Source organism: Mauremys reevesii, linkage group 3 (assembly GCF_016161935.1).
Source record: "Mauremys reevesii isolate NIE-2019 linkage group 3, ASM1616193v1, whole genome shotgun sequence".
Lineage (NCBI taxonomy): Eukaryota > Metazoa > Chordata > Testudines > Geoemydidae > Mauremys > Mauremys reevesii.
In genome coordinates, this window is record NC_052625.1 from 57966035 (window position 1) to 57987667 (window position 21633).

A 21633-nucleotide genomic window follows, 5' to 3' on the forward strand; every position below is an offset into this window, starting at 1 on the left:
GCTTCACACACTGCAAGGGAAAGTTTTTGAATTGAAAAGAACAAATTATAAATCTAAAGTTAATATAATAAAAATTAGAAAAATCAAATATGCAAGTACTGTTGTCACAGGTGCATGAAAACCCAAATGCTGAATTCTGTTCTTATAAATAGATGTTTCTGCAAAGTTTGCATGTGTGCTTATGGCAATCTTTAAAAAAAATCCTATAGCTTTTAAATCATTTCTAAGTCCTTGCTACCTACAAGAAGAGGAAAAAAGTATCTGACGACTTCATATATACCAGGGGTAGGCAACCTATGGCACGCGTGCCGAAGGTGGCATGCGAGCTGATTTTCAGTGGCACTCACACTGCCCAGGTCTTGGCCACCGGTCCAGGGGGCTCTGCATTTTAATTTACTTTTAAATGAAGCTTCTTAAACATTTTTAAAACCTTTTTCACTTTACATACAATAGTTTAGTTATATATTATAGACTTATAGAAAGAGACCTTCTAAAAACATTAAAATGAATTACTGGCACGCAAAACCTTAAATTAGAGGTGAATAAATGAACTCAGCACACCATTTCTGAAAGGTTGCCGACCCTGATATATACCAATATAGTTACCAATAGAACAACAATTTTCCAAACTTATCTAGTTTAAAGTTATTAAAATTTGAGCTGCAGTTATTTAACTAAAGTACTCATTGCTCCTTAGATTATATTGCTACCTCTATACCACAGCAGTATTTCATTAAAAGAGATGTTAGCTGCATTGCACCAATGAAATTAAACAACTAATGGCTAAGCAGAATTAAATGTACCTTTTACTGGTTTCTGGAATGGAAACTAGATTAATTCTATAGAATATAAATTCCTGTCAGAGGATCCTGCAAATGGTATTTGAGAGACTTGGCAGCATTTTGGATCCACATTCTATAAAGACTAAGACTCACTTATTTATTATGATGGACTGTTAAGGAAAGGTTTGCAGGTACAAAATACAGATTTTGCCTGACAAAACCTGCTTTTCACAACAGTGAAAAAGTTTCACTACTACACAAGCTTTCAGCTTCTCATGAGGGGATTTTCCTTTCCACCTATTTTCCAGCAATAGAAATATCTTTGCATCTGTACTGCCATCCATATTCCATACCTTCCAGAAGTTATTTTACATTTACAGATAAGAAATCAGTTTCAAACGTACTACAAATGCCCAATTCACAGGAGATTACTTGTGCAGTTTTAAATTTACTCACTTACCTTTTGTCCTGCGATAACAACACGATCTCCCAGTTTCAAGCCAAGTGACAGAAGCATGGCCTTGCCAGTGACATGATCATAGTTTGGAAGCATGGCCTTTGAGATGTCACATGACAGAGGCACTGCATCCAACAGCATCTGTTTGATTTCTTTTGCACTTGCTGCAGCATCTGCCATCTCCAATGGCATATCTACTGGATCAGGAACCACATCTGCTGGAATCTGTCCTTTGTCATTCTACATAAACGAGATAGAATAATGAAAAGACTTAACATAAAGACAGGCCAAAATTTGGCTGTGCAGAAGTAGTGTCCATTTATAAGATTTTAAATCCCCTTGCTGCCTTTTTTGTTGTTGTTGTTAGTAACCAGCAGCCAAAATTTTCAAACATGTATATATAACAATATAAAATAGGCATCTGACTGAGACAAAATACTGCATTTTAAAGTGCACGTTATGAAGGACTAAGAAACAATGATGTTCTGAAAGTTTCTATACCATCATTGGCACACAAACTAAGGATTCTCCAAGTGGCCTTAATCCAATTTATATTTGCTTGTTAAAAAAGAATTATATTATATAGTCCCTGGAACTAGTTGACCAAGAGCAGCCCACTGAAGCGCTACTAGCTGGCAATGGCTTTCCATCATTACCAACTTAGACCATGGTTTGGCTCACCATATCAAACTTGATGCATGTGACAATTTTTTACAATGTTTTTAACTAGGTTGTGCTATGTTTGGCTCTAACATGGCTTGTGTCTGCTCACAACACCGGATGCCTAGTATTTCGTTAGTAAGTAGGGAGCTAACAATGCTTCATTCTCAGTGCCTAAGTTGCCACATACTTGTAGCCCAGTTTACTGGTCCTCCTGTCTCCCAGTTATGCGCTAGTGCATCCCAAAGTACACTGTCCAGATGCTGCATGCATGCATCCTGGAAACTTTATTTCAAGACAATATAAAAAAAGCTACCTAGATTTCCCCAGAAGGCAGGATACAAAGACTGTTACCACAGTAGCTGCAGCAGACACAAACAAGGTTACTATGGCTGTATGTGAAAACAACTGCCCCATGGACAATTTAGCTATGCTTGTTGTAATCAAGGTCGGATTATTATTTAGCATTTATATTATGATAGCATCTAAAGAATAACAGGTTGAGATCCAGGTTGAGTCCCACTGTAAAAAACATGATAAAAGACAGCCCATGTCCCAAAGTGCAAATGAGAGTTGTACTTTAGTACTGACAGTCCTTAGAAGAAAGACAGACATTCTATGTGTGGAAAAACATTGATGCTCTTAGTCTAGTTCCTAATGGACAGTGCAATCTAAGTACATACACTAACAACTGATGGAGCATGAAGATTGACCCACAGTGCAATTTTTAAGATGAGCAAATCAAACACATCTAGAAGCACTTACAATTCAGACTGTTTAAAGGTTTAAAACTGGCTCTCTCACTCGGTCTCAGCAGAAGTCCAAATGGCAGCTACAAGGAACATGTAAGTTTGTGGATACTGTGATGGAAGATCTTATGGAATTATTTTAAAATAATACAGTAGCTCTTTCATTTTCTCTCTTTAGTAACATGGTCCAGGCACACCCATCATTTGCCACAGACCTATTGTTTTTAGCAGAACAGCTGTAGGAGGAAAACATGCAAGAGCTTGTGGAAGATCATTAACTATGATAGGTGTGGCCAAAATCTCTCCTTTTTTCCAGGGATCACTACTTGAGGAGGTACCCATTAAACTGTTTTGAAGCCATACAACTGGATGTATAAAAGCAAACAAGGCACTATTCTTAATTAACACATTGATAATTATAACCAAAATCCCACACTTTAATATTTCCATAACTCCAAATCTTTTCTCTCCTAGGAATCTCTATAGCAGAAGCGACCCTGGTTTCCTTCAGAACAAAGTCAGAGTTACTAATCTGCAATATGGGAGATTCAGGTTCAGCAGCCACCACAAGACTCTTTCCCCCTGCACAAGTGGCATTCAGATCTGTCAGAGAGACTGTGTTTGGGCTCATGTGATTAGGGCAAGACTATTAATACCCAGCATTGGTGATGATCTTAGGTTGCATTCCTATGTTTATGAACAGAGGTACAGCTGTGTGATAATGGCTACTTTAGGGGACAAAGGACCACTAACTAATAAAAAGACAGGCATACATATAGTAATGGGAAAATCTGAGGAACGTTGCTAAACTGATTTTTAGAGAGAACTGGATCTTGACAGAAACCTAGGGTTGGATAACAGATCACAACGGCCCAAAAAGGAAAATCTTTCAAAATTAATAGGAGTACTTGTGGCACCTTAGAGACTAACAAATTTATTGTAACATAAGCTTTCGTGGGCTACAACTCACTTCATCGGATGCATGTAGTGGAAAATACAGAAGGAAGATATATATATACACAGGGAACATGAAACAATGTGTGTTACCACACACATTATAAGGAGAGTGATCAGTTAAGGTGAGCTGTTGTCAGCAGGAGAGAAAAATAACTGTTTGTAGTGGTAATGAAAATGGCCCATTTCCAGCACTTGACAAGGAGATATAAGGAACTTCCAAAACTAATTACCAATGATTTTCAGGCACCTGACCAAAACCCAGGACTGGTTGTTACTCTTTTGTGTGTGTGGCTATTTTTCTTAAATGTTGGGGTAATCTGGGGGAATTTTCCTCTTTTTCTTAAAATAGAGACAAGGTAGGTCTGCTGGTGAGAGAGACAAACTTTTGAGCTTACAGAGAGCTCTTCTTCAGGTCTGATAAATGTATTCAGTGGGTATGTCTATGCTGCAATTAAAAACTCATGGCTGACCCATGTCAGTTGACTCAGGCTCACGGGACACAGGCTAAGGGGCTGTTCAATTATGGTGTCGTATAGACATTGGGGCACACAGTTACCTGAGCCCTGCAAGCCAAGTCAGGTGATATGGGCCAGCCATGGGTTTTTTAATGGCAGTGTAGGCATTTGCAGAGTGTCACCTTGTACTTAGCTGTGAAAGATTATTTAGCATAAGTAGTTATACACATCTTACAAAGAACCTTTCAAGGGACCATTCAAGGTGAGGTGGCCAGTTAACACCTCTCCAATCACAGTGGGAAAGGAAGAAAAAGAAAAGCAGGGGGGAGAGGAGGTTGTTATAGATTATTGTAAAAAGCCATGAATTCAATGTGTGTATTCAGTTCATGAATTTTTGTATCTAGCAAAATTACAAATTTAAGTTCCCAGACTCATCCTTTGAAGGTGTTACGCAGGTTTCCTTTGAGGATGAGGACAGAGAACTCAGCTAATCACATACCCCAGCTTTTCCCCCTCCCTCAGTTCCTCCTTATGACTGGAGAGGTGTTAACTGGACACTTCACCTTGAATAGTCCCTTGAAATATGTGTTAACTACCTATGCTAATCAATCTGTTCAGCCTTGTATTCAGAGTGTCACAGTGAAATACACTGCCCAGACCTGAAGGAGAGCTCTGTGTAAGCTTGACTCTCTCACCAACCACCTCTTACATCCTCTTATGTCTCTCTTACATCCTGGAACCAACACGGTAACAACACTACTGCATACAAGTTTTCTTAAATGACAGTCAAATTAATCACTACACTCTCAAATCAACTCACACAGGAAAATCATAAAAGACAAAAAATCCCTAACACCTATGGACTACCACTTTTCACAAGTGATCACTGTATATCTGATCTTTCAACACTCATCCTTAAATAAAACCTGTCCAATACCTTCAAAAAGCAAACCTGGAAACTTAAATTCATAACACTGCTAGACACTAAAACCAAGGACATGGCTCATTACAACAACCTAACATACACCAGCCTGCTAACCCTCAATGGCCTACATCAAACCCCTTTTGCATAAACAATCTAACCCTTATTACCCACTCTATGGGCTTGTCTACATTACCAGTTGGATCGATGGGCAGCGATCGATCCAGCAGGGGTCGATTTATCGCGTCTAGTCTAGCCGCAATAAATCGACCACCGAGTGCTCTCCCGTCGACTCCGCCTGCGCCTCTTGCCCTGGTGGAGTACCGGAGTTGACAGGAGAGCATCAGCCGTTGACTTACTGCAGTGAAGACATTGCGGTAAGTAGATCTAAGTATATCGACTTCAGCTACATTATTCACGTAGCTGAAGTTGCGTAACTTAGATTGATTCCCCCCACCCCAGTGTACACCAGGCCTATTTCAAGGGACCTCCTAACATTACCCATTATGCTTAACCGTGTCCCAACTTGTTTAGCACAGAAACGCTGATTTCTTTCCCCGGACATGAAGAACTCTGGGTAGTTTGAAAGCGTGAACCTTTCACCAACAGAAGTTGGTCCAATAAAAGATATCTTTGCTACCTTGTCTCTCTCAGATCCTGAGACCAACCTGACTACAGCAACATTAAACAGTCAAAATAATTACTTTTCATCCTTTTGGTTCATCTGAAATCTTACACCTTACCCTAAAGGCAGGATTCGCTCCATGTTCCAGTAAACTCTTCACTGCTGCAGTACACAAGTTAAACGCAGCAATATGCAAAGCTGTTCCAAAATCAAAGTCACTGCAGGTGGCATCCACATCTGCAATTAAACATCACATGAGTGAGAATGGAAGAGGTGTTACTTGAAACATTTCAACATATAAATAAGCACTATTATCTGTAACCCAGATGCTGATGAAAAGTGATTTTATGTAGCACCCCTCCTTAACCATATATATACACACACATATATATATTCTTTATGAACTCCCATCTTCTACCTTAGTTAACTCCTCTCATTGCGTAACGCTAACTGCTAATAGCTAAATAGCAGATAGCATATAAAACTGAGCATTCTGGGTAAGTAATAAGATGCTTGTACATTTATATTTCTATTTGTTGTTTAAACATGTAGAAACTTTGAAAAAGGTGTATTTTCCACACAACTGTGTTCTTTTTTATTGAGCAAACACTGATTGCACCCCTGCTTCCCGTATTTACTTCATAAAAAGCAAATTAATGAGTGATAGTAAAGGGTCTTAGATTGACAATTTACAGAATGAAATGTTATAATCCCATCAAGAACAGGTACAGTATAATACAAATTCCCCCAGATTATCCCAATGTGCCTCAACCTCCTTTTGGAGCAATTACTTTTAGCTGATAGAAAAGAATTCAGTCTTAATATCCAATCAATCTTTGGCATCAACACTGAGGCTAACAAAATGGGTGCCAGTTCAGGATGTGAACTTTTGTCCACAACTCCAACTCATTTCACATAGGGTATCAAGCAACCTTCATATGATTTTCAGATGTTACTAACCTAGTTCTAATTTGAACCAGTGGCCATGAAAACGGACACAGAACCTTTCAACTCTGAGCTATCTAACATCAGAAAGGTTGTCTACATGGCACACCAAAGCACCCCAGTGCTCTAATGTGTTGCATTCTAACTGCCCCATGTAGACCCTGCTGGCATACTTTAAAAGGTATCTATTTTGCGTTAACATAATCCTGTTTGAAATGGGACTACACCAATGTGAACTAGGTACCTTTATATATAAACTTGAAATTACTATTATCAGTAAAATAGCTAAAATAATCCATCTATAAGACCAGGCAAATTTGCATGCTTGTTAGGCTATCAACCAGACATTTCTATGCCCGTATACGGCCTGATTTTCAGAGGTGCTGAATACAGATATCACCAACTAAAGTCAATGAGAGCTACAAGCATTCGGCGCCTCTGAAAATCCAGTGGTTTTTGGTTTTTTTTTAAATGAAAGCCTTCAAATATATCTATCAAACCACCATCATGTCCTCAAAACTTAGTCACACCCTTTGAGGTTATTAGCATTACCCCTTTATTGCATTTTACATTGACTTTGTAAATTTGCACAACATATATGAAAGCAAAAGTACATAGACAAAACCTGAAGGCATGTTTACACACATTTCCAGCTTAACAAGGTGGCCTGTATAATTACTTGGGAACTATCTGAAGGAAAGAAATATGCAGCAATACAGTTTGTTGTGAATGATGTATATGGGATTATATACCAGAAGCATGACACATAAAAACATCATTTCATTCCCAAGGAATGAGAGTTCCCACATCTGAATAGGTTTGCCAATTTGGGGATAAACCAGTTCTCGGTATAGGTTAACTCTAAAATTCTTAGAATTAAGACTATTATATGATGGCATGCAGGGCATTTTACTGCTGCAGTAAATCAAGCTCATGTGGTAACTGGTTCTTCTTTGGAAGAGTGTCTCTAAATTCATGCCATACTCATTATACCTTTTGCTTGAAAGGTTATGTAAATCTTGTGACTTTTTTCCCCCAGAACTATATGGACCCCTCCAAGGTACACTTGGGTCCCTCCACACAGCTCACTGCAAACCAAAAAAACTATATTTTGTTTGTACATGCATACCTGGTTCTCCACAAGATCTGAAATGAAACAGCAACTACATTCTTATGGAACAGTCTGCCCAATTAAGTCTTGTTCCCCAAATGTTACAAGTATCTCTTACACTAATCCAAACCTCCTGACACATTAAGTCAACTAACAGCAACTGTGCCAGGCAGGTTGTTTTATAAACATCTTAGGGCAATCACATTTTTCTTAGGTTGTGGGTGTTACACATGTGGAAGCTGATGAGGGGCATGTCATTTGCCCAGATACGTTTTCTTTGATGACTAGACAAAACCCTGCCCTTCCTTGGAGCAGCTGTGCAGGAGAACTGAACAAGTACACGGCCAGGTGTTTGGCACAAGAGCCATTCTGCTGCTGCAGGTCATGAAGAGAGAGGGGGAGGGTGGCTGTTGCAACATGATGTGGGCTGCTCTTCTGAACATGAGCAATAGTGGTTTGTCTCTTGTTGCTGGCTAGAGTTTGTTGCCCCTACACTCTCAGGAAATATGGTGCATTAGAAGGGAGAATTCTGGCTAGTGTTCGAGCACTGTGGAAAGATCCAGGCTCTCCTCGAGCGGTGACAGGGATTCAAAGGGAAAGGAGCTTGCTACAACACCAGAATCCAGTACTTTGCCTTTTAATTGTACCCCTAGAGCCTGCCCACCCTCCATTTGTTTTTGAGACATGCTAAAGCAGTCACTAGCACCTTTGCTTATGGATGAATACTCTGACAATTCCTTATGCAAGATCTGGTAAACAAACCCCATGCGTCTACATGACGTTTTTAGACATGAAATGGGGTATTAAGTCGTCAATATTTATAAAAGCACATCTTTTCAGTTTTTAAAATGAAGTCTTTTTAATTACCGCTAGTTAAAAAGAGGCATCTGACAACCCTACAAGACAGCATAACCAGAAGGATGTTTATTTAGTAAAATGCACAAACTGTTTATTGGTATAGATATTCATGCAGATTAGGAACACTAATATTGGCTTCTGCTTCAGAAACCAGTGTCATTTACTTTTTGCATTAATATACTGGGTTAGACTGATTATTCATTTATACTATTATTTGCAGAACTTTAAATGCATTTATAACTACCAGTGGGGTCTCCCATCCCAATCTGTACCCATTCTACTATCTCAGATATGACAATTTAAGTTGCTTCATTTTTAAATGGGCGGCAGAGGTGAGACATACGAACACATCAATAGCAGCTCCAATGGCTAGCAGCATGCATCTTTTTCACCTTCTGTTATGTTCTCCAGAACTGATCTACCCCATAGCCTGCTTCTTCCTTTCTGAGTCTGCCTCTTGATCATAAGGGCACCTCAGAAGGCCTGAGATTTCACAGATAGAACAGTTGTGCTTGTTTCTTCACATCTACTCTTTCACTCTGTCAGCAAAAGCTTAGAAGTAAGTAAACTGACGCTATATTACCCTTCCCCACCGCATTCCCTCACTTCCCATTCACTATTTATGAAGTCTGATACCATCATACTCTCTCTTCTTTAAAAAAAACCTGGTCTATGCACTACAGCATTAACTCAGTTCAGAGACAATGGACCAAAAAAGCAAACTAAAGAGAATGAGAAATTACTTTAAAAAAAATTATGGGAAAGTGCAGCTTTAATCTATGCCTACACAACCCCATTTACTGGAGGGGTCAGTTAACTGAAGGGCAGAATGGCATATTACCTAAGAAAACTGATACTTGATAATACCTACCTTTGGGCTTTGCATTTTTCAAAATAATTCTAATAAGTTCTGGAACATCAAAGTAGGCAGCATAATGCAAAGCATTCATATTTGTCCAGCGACTACGCAAACTGGTATCTGCACCCAGATCAATAAGGTGAGAGGCGAATTTGGCAGCAGTCTCAACATCACCTGCAAAGCAGATTTTTTTTTAAAGTTGTTTTAAATGTTAGTTAAGAGTTTAGTAGTGTGGTATAAATATACCAGCCTAGATATCACATATAATGCATTAGAAAACCTTTGTATTCCAAATTATGGCTACACAGAGCAAAGCCTATAGAAAGACATTTTGCTACAAAAAGGCTCTCTTGAGGATTAGGCATGAAAGGAATCATGGGCATCAGAGACAAGTCAGGGAGGTGGTAGAGTGAGGCTCCACAATGCCTAATTTTCAGACCTTCTGCCAACAAAGTTAAAGCTCCATCTGCCACCCAACCTCCTTTTGCTGCAGCAGAGTGGAGAACTGGGTTCAGTATCAGTGTAAAAAAATACTTTGATAGAAGCCAATAGGAGTCATCAAGAAAGAGAGGGCTAAATGCACTCTAATTTCCTATAAATGTACATTAAATGCAACCAAAAATTCCTTCTCTCTCCCAAGGAGCCTGGGATTTCAATATTACCAAGCAAGAAACCTCTCAGTTATGTTTAGTTTTTTTAATTGGTATTAATACATAAAATAATTTCTGTATCATCCCTTCTAACAGCCATTAAGGCACTATACAAATAAAATGTTTACAAGAGTTAAGGCTAAGCACTAGCAAATTTACTATAAGGAGCAATTTTCAAACAGAAAAGGGATAGACTCTGATTTATTGAGGCAAACAGTTCCATTTCCAATTTCTATTTTTCTTTACTCACCAATACCATGAGCCCCTGACTTGCAGGTGTAATGTAAGAGAGTCATATCAGTTAGTCCATCTCTATCATTCACACTGCAGCCTCTCTTAATGATCTGCAGAAAAACAGCACATGACTGATGAAATTATTGAATAAATTCTGTTTTCACACATAGACTTATGCATTTGTTGCAGTGGAGACTAGCAAAGCAGTCTGCTAAAGTGCATTATCAGTGCAATGTACAGTAGAACCTCAGAGTTACAAATACCAGAGTTACAAATTGACCAGTCAACCACACATCTCATTTGGAACTGCAAGTACAGAATCAGGCAGCATAGACCCCGCCGCCCCCCAAAAAAGGAGCAAATACTATACAGCACAGTACTGTGTAAAATGTAAACTACTAAAAAAAAATACAAGGAAAGTTTAAAAAAAGAGATTTGACAAGGTAAGGAAACTTTCTGTGCTTGTTTCATTTAAATTAAGATGGTTAAAAGCAGCCTTTTTCTTCTGCATAATAAAGTTTCAAAGCTCTATTAAGTCAACATTCAATTGTAAACTTTTGAAAGAACCACCATAACGTTTTGTTCAAAGTTACAAACAACCTCCATTCCCAAGGTTTCGTAACTCTGAGGTTCTACTGTAGTTATACATAACTCAGCAAAATGGATATTTAGTCATTTGTATCTATCATTATTAACCTTCAGTGCTTACAGGTTTTATATCATTTTTCCATCATTAGCACCAGCTTGGCTTTAATGTGTTGAAGAGTTAACTGTTCCAGTTCTGATGCAGTGCATCCCAGGAAAACTAAATCTGTTTAAAAACACTAATTTTGCTTCCTCACCCACATTTTAATCCTCTGGTCCCCCAGTACCCTGATAAAACCTGTAGTTATGATGTTGTAAGAAGAATGCATGCTGGACTATCTGGAAAAACCTACACAACCTGATGAAATAAAGAAAAAGGCTTCAGCTTCCAAGTGACTTAGTTGCTTTTGCAAACCCCACCTTTAAATTCTGACAGTTTTAATTTAGTTGGTCGGAATTTTAAAAGTTACTGTAAACAGAAAAGTGGAAGATGGGAAATCCTAGTCATTTTAGTTCCAAAAAGAACTTCTCTATTTGTTTCTTCAACCCACCCTTGCTTCCTTCTCACAATTTTTTTTAATAGTTATATACTGATCTTCCTTCTCTTTCACAAAGATAGCTGAATGTCGCCTCGACTGTGATTGGTGCCTATATCACTGTTATACTGGTCAGTAGCCAAGTGCTATAAGGCAAAAACAATCTCTTGAACCTATTATTTCGGCTGTTGAATACGATCAGTTCTGAACATTATCAACACTATACCATTTGCTTTAACACTGAAACTGTTCAGGAATCCTCCTTCATTCCTCACCTCATTTCCAATTATATCAATGTTCTGCTGGACCTGTGGGACCCATTGCCGTAAGATGGCGAACAATTCAGAAACTGATGTTTTAGGGTTGAAAAGAATTTCTTGGCATGCTGCATCATTAGGATCGAAGAAGGAGAACTCTGTTTTTTAAGAAAAGATATAGAGCATTATATGCAAATTTGGGTATTAAAATGCTTCAACAATGCATCTACTTTTCAAAACTTTTTTAAGGCGAGAAGTAAGGAAGAGATGCACAGATTTGAAATTCAGAATCACAAGCAAATTCAGCCTCTTCCCTTAACTTTTTCTCTTTTCTTCTCATTGAGGCCTTAGCTACACTTTGTGAAAGCCATGATTCAGCAATCAGTATAGCTGTACTGGTGCTCTGGGGCTGAGTTTTAAGTTTAGACAAGGACATGCAAGTGTTTGCAACAATTATGCTAACAGACATTTACCCATGCTTCAGGCTGGTCACAAACTGCTGAATCAAAGCTATTCTTGAGCGCAGACAAGCCCTTAGCAGATTCAACTACAGTGACGGAACTTGTACTTGCTTACTCAACGTTATGAACCTGCCCCTTCCTCCCCAAAAAAATAGTATCACAGAAAAACCATGCACACTTATACATGACATCCAAGAGAACAGAAATAAAGAATAATAAGGATAATAAGGGAAGGCATTCATTGCATGATGTTCAGAAATTCTACTGAAATCAATGGGTGCTGCAGATACTCAGCACCTTTGAAAAATCTGGCCATCGACCACCAACTTCAGAAAGAATTCTCTTTTGTAAAACTTGAAACTCACTTATAATACAACCCAAAATGCAGGCATCAAAGATACAGCCTTCCAGATTAAAAACCTATGTATGTCCCCTACCCACACAAGGTAGTATGCTGTGTATTAGTGAAAATTTTTAAACCCTGAAAATAAGAATTTGGATAGCTATGATTATTTGCAGGAGGAATGGAAGCTAGATGTGTCTTACTCAGCCAGTGATTGGAAACTGGAAATCACTGAACTTTTATCACCCCAAAGGCTACTATGGCGGCTGCCTTCTAAAAGGTTTATAATGAATGCACAAAATGTCATCTTGTCTTGCATCAGTTGCAGATACAGGGCTAGCTGGACAGAGATATTACTGAGTAAATGTAGGTCTCAGACTTCTGGGATAGGGCTGAGAGCATGACACTGGAGGAGCTGAGATGGTATAAACTACCTCTGGATGCATCGCCATGACTTTTCCCCAAAAAAGTGAGACTCACCACAACTTCAACTGGGTCAAGAAATAAAACAAATGAGGAGCACACACATCAATATTCTAAAGCTTCTTTCATCACGTCCCCTTGACTCCAAAGGGCAGAAAATAAAGTAGAGCTTCAAAGCTATTCATCACTTAGGAATTCTAATTCAAATCCAAATTCTGATAAAAATCTCAACCCTCAGCACCACTCAAGCCTTGCTTCTTAACGCAAGCCACCCTGCACCAACAAATCTTATAGCTTTGGTAATAAGTAGAATGTACCCATTACATTTATCCTCTTTCTAAGCCCAAGAAAATCTCATGCTGAAAGCTATTGCAGCAAGTCACAAGCAGACAGTGGGCTAGCCATGATTATCTCCCATGCATCTCCTCCAGATCTCTAAACTGCTAGGAAGTTGTTTCTCTATTATGTACTGGCAGGCAGCTTTTTAATATAACCTAACAACCATTTGGATAAGAAAAAGCTATAGTATCCTAAACAAATACTGAGGAGAGAAACTAATAAAAAGCGTATACCAGTTCACCAACTATGATATCCATACCAGTAAACACTAAAAGGTTTTATAAACCTGACAGATAAACAGCACAACCACCACCATATACAGGCAGAAAGGATCTGAGAGGAGGCTAAAAAAGCAGATCCAATACCCCTGGTTCTTACCCAGTACCTGCTCTCTCAAGGCACACACACATTGCTGAAGCTAAGCTTTAGATACCATAAAGAGGTAATCAGACAGAGTACCCAAGCTGAGCAGCAATAACTACCATTTTGGTATGGTAAACAGGTGACTGTAAAATGGCATCTTTGTACTCATCACAGAGGCTACATAATCTAATGGTTAAAGCATGGGATTGCAAGTCAACAGGGCTGGGTTTTTACTACTACTATACTAATGCCCTGTGAGACTTTTGGTAAGTCTCTTCACGTTCAGTGAAAAAGAGGATAATGCCCTTCATGGTCCCATGCCTCAGTTTCCCAAAAAATCTAAAATGAAAATGCCACATGCCACACTTAAATCTCTAGTAGAGTTGAGGAATAAATAAATATTTGTTAAATGCTTTGAGATCCTCTGACAGAAAAAGTTATAATTAGATTATTGACCGTTCTGCTCACTGGTCCTGATTCTCTTCTCCATTACAGTGTTATAAGTAGTTAAAAACAGTGTTTCCGAGTGAAGCTGGAATAAAGCTGGTAAGGTAGAGTTCAGACTCACTGTGTGTATTCAAATCTATTTATTATTTTGATACAAATAAAGGTTAGTTGTTACTTTGTGTTCCTGATAGTTTCATACAGCTCTGGGAGTGCGACAGAATTGTTATCTGAATGGAGAAGTATTAGTGTTAAATAATGTACAAACCAGAACGGGTACAGTTAAACTTTCAGATCCCTGCCTGATTTTGGGTGCTGGTAGTTAAAATGAAATTATCTTTTTAACTGGCAAACCGAACAACTTGGCTATGGAAAGTTAGAGAACAAACATGAACCCCACGACTCAATGTTTACAGAGTCTTTCAGCATGTAACTGGACTTTAAATAACAAAAAAAAAAAAAAGAAACTGAGCACCAAGTCATATATAGAGTCTATAAATATTAGAGCAACCCCCTACATTACTTACGTTAGGGAATTGCCCAGAACCCCAAACACGGATCAAGCCCCATTGTACTAACTAACAAAGATGACAGTTCCTGACCCAGAGAGCCCACAATTTGGGTTTCAGACAGACTTCAACAGGTGGACAAAACAGAAATAAGGTGGTATGGGAGATCAGATGAGGTTACATTTAAACAAAGTTCAGCAGAACAACGGAAGTCCCGTCTCACCACTTGCCTAACTAGTGCCTAACTGGTGACTTGTGTCCCTTCCCTGCTCTGCCTGCCTCCATAACACAAAAAGATTTTAAGGAAAGATGTAGAATAGGGTGGTGCCTTTAATTATTCAGATAGGAGGTTTTACCCCCACACACAAGGTGCAGAATGGGAGAAACCAGGGAGGTGCTTGAGGGAGAAGTGGAAAAACAAACAATCTAGGTCAGCATCATTGGCAGAAATAATTGGCTCATTGAGTAAACAGATCTATCAAAAAGAGTGGGACTAAGCAGTGAAAGATACATACTCACATATTAAAATACAGCATGTTCAATCCTTAAAACCTTAATTCCCAGATCTTCACACCAGCAACAGAGGTTGGTCTCAAGAACATTAATTCTCCTGAACATAGACTACTACAGTGTTCAGAAGCATGGAAGTACAATAAAGATGTTATATGGAATCAATACCTGGGGAAACCAGAATTGAAAGATAGCTTTTTACACCTCCCAAGCACCCTTGATATCTGAAGGGAGGGTAGAGACTTTCTTAAACATTTCCAGTTAATCACTAGATCAAATGGGACAATATTTATTTAACCTGTTTCAAATATATAACTCTATTTTCAAAGAATGAATATAAAGACAATTTAATAGTATCTCAAAAAGGTAAATTCCACTATCTTAATGGAAGTGATATTGTTCTCCTTAGTAATGAACACAATGTTTCCAACAGAAGTTTTCTTCCTCCCAAAGTCCCACTGTGAGTTTCGAAAATGGAGTACTTATGGGGCCTCGCCCACTGGAAATCTGGTCAATTCTTAAAAGTGATTTTAAAATATTTTCAGGCACTGCACCTGCATTTGAGTCAACCTGCCAATTTTTGTGGATTTACAGCATCTTTTCTTTTCTTTTTTAATTTAGACAACTTTCACTTCCATGTTGATGTGACAGGAGCCTACAAAAACCAGGGGAAGGTCACAATGACTGAATGTACAGAAGAAATAGCAAAACTGACTGAAAACAAAGTGCTTTGAAATGCACAAACTGTAGATACATTTTTCAGACAGAAGCATAATTTTTAAATTGATGGTATTCTTTTAAACTCACTTCCCTCTCTCAAACTCAGGCACTGCACATGATCTCAAAGTAGTTCCACAAACTCTTGCCTTCGGTAAATATACATACCACAGTCTGAAGGCATTGGTGCTGCCGCAACTGAAAAGGTAACTGATGTTTCAGAGCCTGGGAATAAAAACTGGTATCTTTCAATCAATGAATCTCCTTCTTGGGAAGGTTCTGGGAGATCCTCTATGGTCATCTTCTAGAAAGCCACCTTAAACAAGGAGAAAAAACCCACTCCAAATACTGTACATTCTACATTCTATTGCAATACACAACTATAAACAGTGATTTACACTGAAGTTCATCTCTTTCCTTTTTGAAACATGCAAAAGATTGTAATTATGAAAGTTTTGTGATAACAAACTGTACTTATATTAGTAGAAACTAGTAACTTGAGCATGCTGCTGGGAACACCCAAGTTGTAATCCTGTCTGTCATGGATTTGCTTTATTGACTTAGGGAAGACATTTAAAATCCTTGTCTCAGTTTCTCCATTTGTGAAATGGTCAAAGGGATACTGCCATAGTTCTCAGGCATGCTGTAAGTAAGGTTTAATGCCTGTACACCCTTATGAAAATGTGAAGTGCTAACTATTACTCATCTTCAGCACTCTCATCTCAAGCTTCGCCTCCCTTTCCTGCCCCCACAAACAAGAAACCAGTCAATCTACCCACTCTGTTTCCCAAAGATGAAGAGAGTGTTCTCACCACATTAATCTTCCCACGGATGGCCCCAAATCTCATGGGCTGATTCATTCCTGAGCCTTGCCTAAATTTCCCCGTGCCTCGCCCTGCTCTGCCTGCCTCCATGTCAGTTCTCTTCCCAACTTGCCTGCCCTAAATTTTAATACAGTGTACTTACCGTGGTGCTGTAACCTCCAGTACTTCCAGCCAACTTTCTACGCCCCAGAATAACCTAGTAAAAATAATCATTTAAATCAAATGGCCATACAGGAATATTTAACAGCATTATTAATTACATTTTCTATTAGCCAGGCTGCAATCTAGTCCAATCTTATAAACTGAACAGGATCAAATGAGACTTGGTCAGTAAATGTAAAAGAGAACACCCACCTTAGCAAGTACCATAGAAGCTGGCATCACTTCTTAGTTAGAACTGAATCAATACCACCATCATCCTGCTAGGGTAACTGTGCTATTGGAAATACTATTTTTTAGATAAGAAATTGAAAACCTAGGTCCTGGGCACTAACACTTAAAGGTATCATGACATTTTTTTTTACAAGAATAGAGTTGCCATAACACAGGGGTTACTACTTTCTGCTTCCCTAAACTTCTCATGCAAATGAAATTGTTTCCAATCATGTTTACATCCTGAAAAGTTAGATATATTACTAGAATACCACAATTTCCAAGGGTTTTCTCCAAAAACAAAAACACACCACAGAGACATCCCATCCCTATGGATCACTATGCTTATTTCTGGCTATTGAGTAAAACCATCTAGCTAGTGACTTTAGTGATTCTGTAAATTTCTATTCACAGAAAGAGTGACATAATCATCAGCTATACCAGTGGTCCCCAACCTTTTTCGTCTGGACGAGCCACGGAGGACCGTGGTGGCGGACGAGCATCTGCCGAAATTCCGCCGACAAGCGGCAACATCAGTAGGCGTCACCACCAAAATGCTGCCAACGCAGCTTGTCGGCAGCATTTCAGCAGATGCTTGTCCGCCAGCCAGTACACGGGTGCACTTAGACTTCCTCCAATTTGTCTACATCCTTCCTAAAATGTGACGCCCGGAACTGGGCACAATACTCCAGTTGAGGTTGTATCACTGCGCAGTAGAGCAGAAGAATTACTTCTCATGTCTTGCTTACAATTCTGCTAATACATCCCAGAATGACATTTGCTTTTTTTGCAACAGTGTTACACTGTTCACTCATATTTAGCTTGTGATCCACTATGACCCACCAGATCCCTTTCTGCAGCACTTCTTCCAAGGCAATCCGTTCTCATTTTGTATGTGTGTGCAACTGACTGTTCCTTCCTAACTGAATTTCTTTGCATTTGTCCTTACTGAATTTCATCCTGTTTACTTCAAACCATTTATCTAGTTTGTCCAGATTATTTTGACTTTTAATCCTATCCTCCAAAGCACTTGCAACCCCTCCCTGCTTGGTATCATCCGCAAAGTTTATAAGTGTGCTCTCTGTGTCATAATCTAAATCACGGATGAAAACTGGAACAGAACTGGACCCAAAACTGAGCCCGGTGGGATTCCACTTTATATGCCCTTCCAGCTTGACTGTGAACCACTGATAACTACTCTCTAGGAACAGTTTTCCAACCACTTATGCACTCCCTTATAGTAGCTCCATCAAGGTTGTATTTTCCTAGTTTATGAGGTCATGCGAGACAGTATCAAAAGCCTTACTAAAGTCAAGATATACCACATCTTCTGCTTCCCCTCTATCCGCTAGGCTTGCTACCCTCCCAAAGAAAGCTATTAGGTTGGTTTGACATGATTTGTTCTTGACAAATCCACACTGACTGTTACTTATCACCTTATTATCTTCTAGGTGTTTGCAAATCGATTGCTTAATTATTTGTTCCATTATCTTTGCGGGTACTGAAGTTAAGCTCACCGGTCTGTAATTCCCCAGGTTGTCCTTATTTCCTTTTATATAGACTGGAACTATATTTGCCCTTCTCCAGTCCTCTGAAATTTCTCCCATGACTTTTCGAAGATAATCACTAATGGCTCAGATAACTCCTCAGTCAGCTCCTTGAGTATTCCATGCATTTTTGGAAGTCAATGTGTATATCTTTTACGCAGGAATCTATAAATTAGGGCTCCATGTTTGTCACAGAGGTTGAGGAGGTCATGGAGTCTATGACTTCCTGCAACCTCCGTAACTTCTGCAGCGGCCAGTGTGGCTGACCCCAGAACTGCCCAAGCAGCTGGCCCCCGGGCCAGCTGTACCAGCCACTGCTCTGGCGGCCTCAGGCAGTTGGCCCCAGGAACTAACTGAGCAGCGGCCGGTGAGGCTCGCCCCAGGGAACACATGAGCAGCAGTCCTGGGGGGTGGCAGGAGTATCTCAGTGGCTCCCAGCAGCAATCCCAGGGCAGCCAGAGCAGCAATCCTGAGGCAGGAGTCCTGTGGTGGCCAGGGCCTCCCCCCCAGTGGTAGCCAGAGTGGCAGCAGGGCCTCCCACGATTCAATCAGGGATATTTATGGTATAAGTCATGGACAGGTCATGGGCTGTGAATTTTTGTTTCTTGCCCGTGACCTGTCCATGACTTTTGCTAAAAATATCCGTGATTAAATCATAGCCTTATTTATAATGTATTCATCACTGATGTTTGTGCACCTTCTAATGAAATTTCTACTATGAAGACTAGTTGTAGAGCGCTCTTGACTCAGAAATTCACTTATTCAGTTGGCCTGACAGCTAGAATTTGTTCAGCTTCAGGGCTCATTTGTTATTATTAAGATTCATCTATTTATCTAGGCTTTTGCCTGAGTGAATGGGGAAGGAATGGGGAGGTCACTTTTGACAATTTATTATTTATTAATTTATCTGAAATTGTTTTATGTATACTACACATGCATCAGGCTATTAGGGCTCCTTTTGATGACTCCCTAAATAAAGTCACTGCCTTGTTTGAGAGGCCCACACTGCCAGAATGTTCTCAGACCAATCCACCTTCTAAAATATTAAATCGTAATTTTTAAAAATGGATTGAAGATGTTGACCTTAAACCAAGTAAAAACCTTTTCTCCTTCAGAACCAAGCACAGTTCACTGCTGGGTGCCACATTCTCAACTTAGATCTGAAGTGGACTCACCATTAACAATATTTATCATTAGCCAATAAGGGAAAATAAGTTAGAACACATCTTACAAGGGAGCCTGCTTTATAGCCATCAAGAACATGATAGAAAAGCAAATCTCATATTTACATCATCATGATGGCCTATAAAGCCTGGAATGGAAGATGTTGGTAGGATCAGAAATTTGGGGGTCTGTAGCGGAAAGGTTGAGGAAATTTAGAGGAAGTGAGGAAAGAACTATAATGTAACTGTAATGTAAATTGTGGCTGAAGAAAGTTTTAAAATGACAATGAGAAATGTCATTGCATATGATAGGAAGCATGAAGGAGTCATCAGGTGGGTATAGGGGAGAACTGAATGTTGAAAAGCAAGCATGGATTTCTTAACATTTGGAGATTAAGAATAAGAACAGTGGTTTTGCAAATTAAAGAAGGGTCAGGTAGAAGACCTTGTCTTTACACTGAAGAATGAGATTTTTGGTGCACCAGTGCTTCTGCAGTTGACAATCTTTTATCCTAAAGGTTCAAAAATATTTATTGGATGAGGGCCTCTAAAAAGGTGGGTAACTGAAAGCATTTATAAGGGGGAAGCTGGTTAGAGATGCATTAAAATGGTGCTAGAGATTTTTCAGGCAAAACTTATTACATGTGCTTTTATTTGTGATGGGCAAGCGTACACAATGAACCATCCCTTTGCCTGAGAACTCTTCTATTGTGAGCAGGCAGGATATCCAAGCACTTCAGAGAGCAAGATTCTTGCAAATCCTGCCTGCTCTCAGAAGTATAGAGGGAAAAGTACAGTGCAGAAAGTCATCATGTGAAAACTCAACACCTTGGATGTTAACTGGTTTCCAGGCCAAGAAACTCAGCTTCCTTGCAATGTAGTATTTCATTTTGGGTACCTGAAAAGTTCAGGAAAAAATTGTGAAGCTTTGGGCCTGCCAACCTTGACGATGTTGCTTTAAACTGTCATTCACCACCTCCTCTCAAAAAACCAACAGAAATCAGGTGAGCAAAGAAAATACACACAATATTTAAATACACATAGGTCTCTAGAGTTAGATAACAGTATTGTACACAGCAAATATTTTAAGCAACAGCAGCCAACGTTTTCTACATAGCAGAAGTCAGACACATGATAATGTTTCAAGAGCCAAGTGCATATCAAATTCAATAAAGTATAAGAATTACATAGTAGTATCTTATGTTACATCACTACATACAGTACACAATGTAAACATGGGAAGGTAAAATCTATGCAGCCTGTAAGAGTTTATAAAGTAGCAAGGAACAATACTTTCTCAAATTAAAAAAGTGTCCTCTTTAATATGAAATCCAGTCTGACGCTTTAAACCTACTACCTTACCTACAGTATGACAGGTTCCCTGAAACTCCCCCAATTCCTTCACTTTAGCAATTTGTAAAATTTGTATAAATTGGGGGAAGCTACGCAAAGATCTCAAAATGCATACACTGATGTAAAGAGAGCATGTTGTAATATGTTTAGCCAAAAACGCAAGCCACATTACATAAGGGAAACAATATTCCTTAGGTCGAAAGTTATTGGCCATTTAGAGCTAGAGAAGAGATACGCTGGGATGAGGGAAGGAGATTAATTATAGAGGAAGAGAGTTTGCCTGCTTTGTCTCCTAGAAATAAGTCACTAGTTTTATTAAACACTGTTTCTTGGATGGTCTCTAAAATGGAGCTGAAATACAGACCACCAAGTAATGAAACCCTGATCACTCTAATACCACACTTTCTGCCTTACTAAATTCCCACCAACCTCTCCCACACACATGTATGTGTCCCTTCATAAATGGCAACTCTACAATCAAATTAGAATAAGTTCTGCTATTCTTAACCTGTTTTACAGCCTGCAACCAAAGGAAAATGAGACCACAGGAGACAGGGTTGCCCACACATAGCCTGCTGCTCTAACAATAGGACTAGACACACTGTATAAAACCTCATTATCAG

General features: G+C 39.2%; 1 protein-coding gene across 5 annotated transcripts in view; it reads right to left on the reverse strand.

Moving 5' to 3' along the window:
* Nucleotides 1-21633, reverse strand: part of CLIP4 (CAP-Gly domain containing linker protein family member 4) — a 48473-nt gene that overhangs the window by 21028 nt on the left and 5812 nt on the right. For all 5 annotated transcript variants that reach the window (XM_039530099.1, XM_039530095.1, XM_039530098.1 and 2 more), the window contains exons 2-8: nucleotides 16718-16771; nucleotides 15920-16067; nucleotides 11661-11800; nucleotides 10281-10374; nucleotides 9393-9554; nucleotides 5726-5844; nucleotides 1243-1479 (exon numbers count right to left, since the gene is read on the reverse strand). In XM_039530099.1, coding sequence (XP_039386033.1) covers nucleotides 1243-1479; nucleotides 5726-5844; nucleotides 9393-9554; nucleotides 10281-10374; nucleotides 11661-11800; nucleotides 15920-16052 — 885 coding nt within the window. In that variant the 5' untranslated portion in view covers nucleotides 16053-16067; nucleotides 16718-16771. The remainder of the gene's footprint in view (nucleotides 1-1242; nucleotides 1480-5725; nucleotides 5845-9392; nucleotides 9555-10280; nucleotides 10375-11660; nucleotides 11801-15919; nucleotides 16068-16717; nucleotides 16772-21633) is intronic.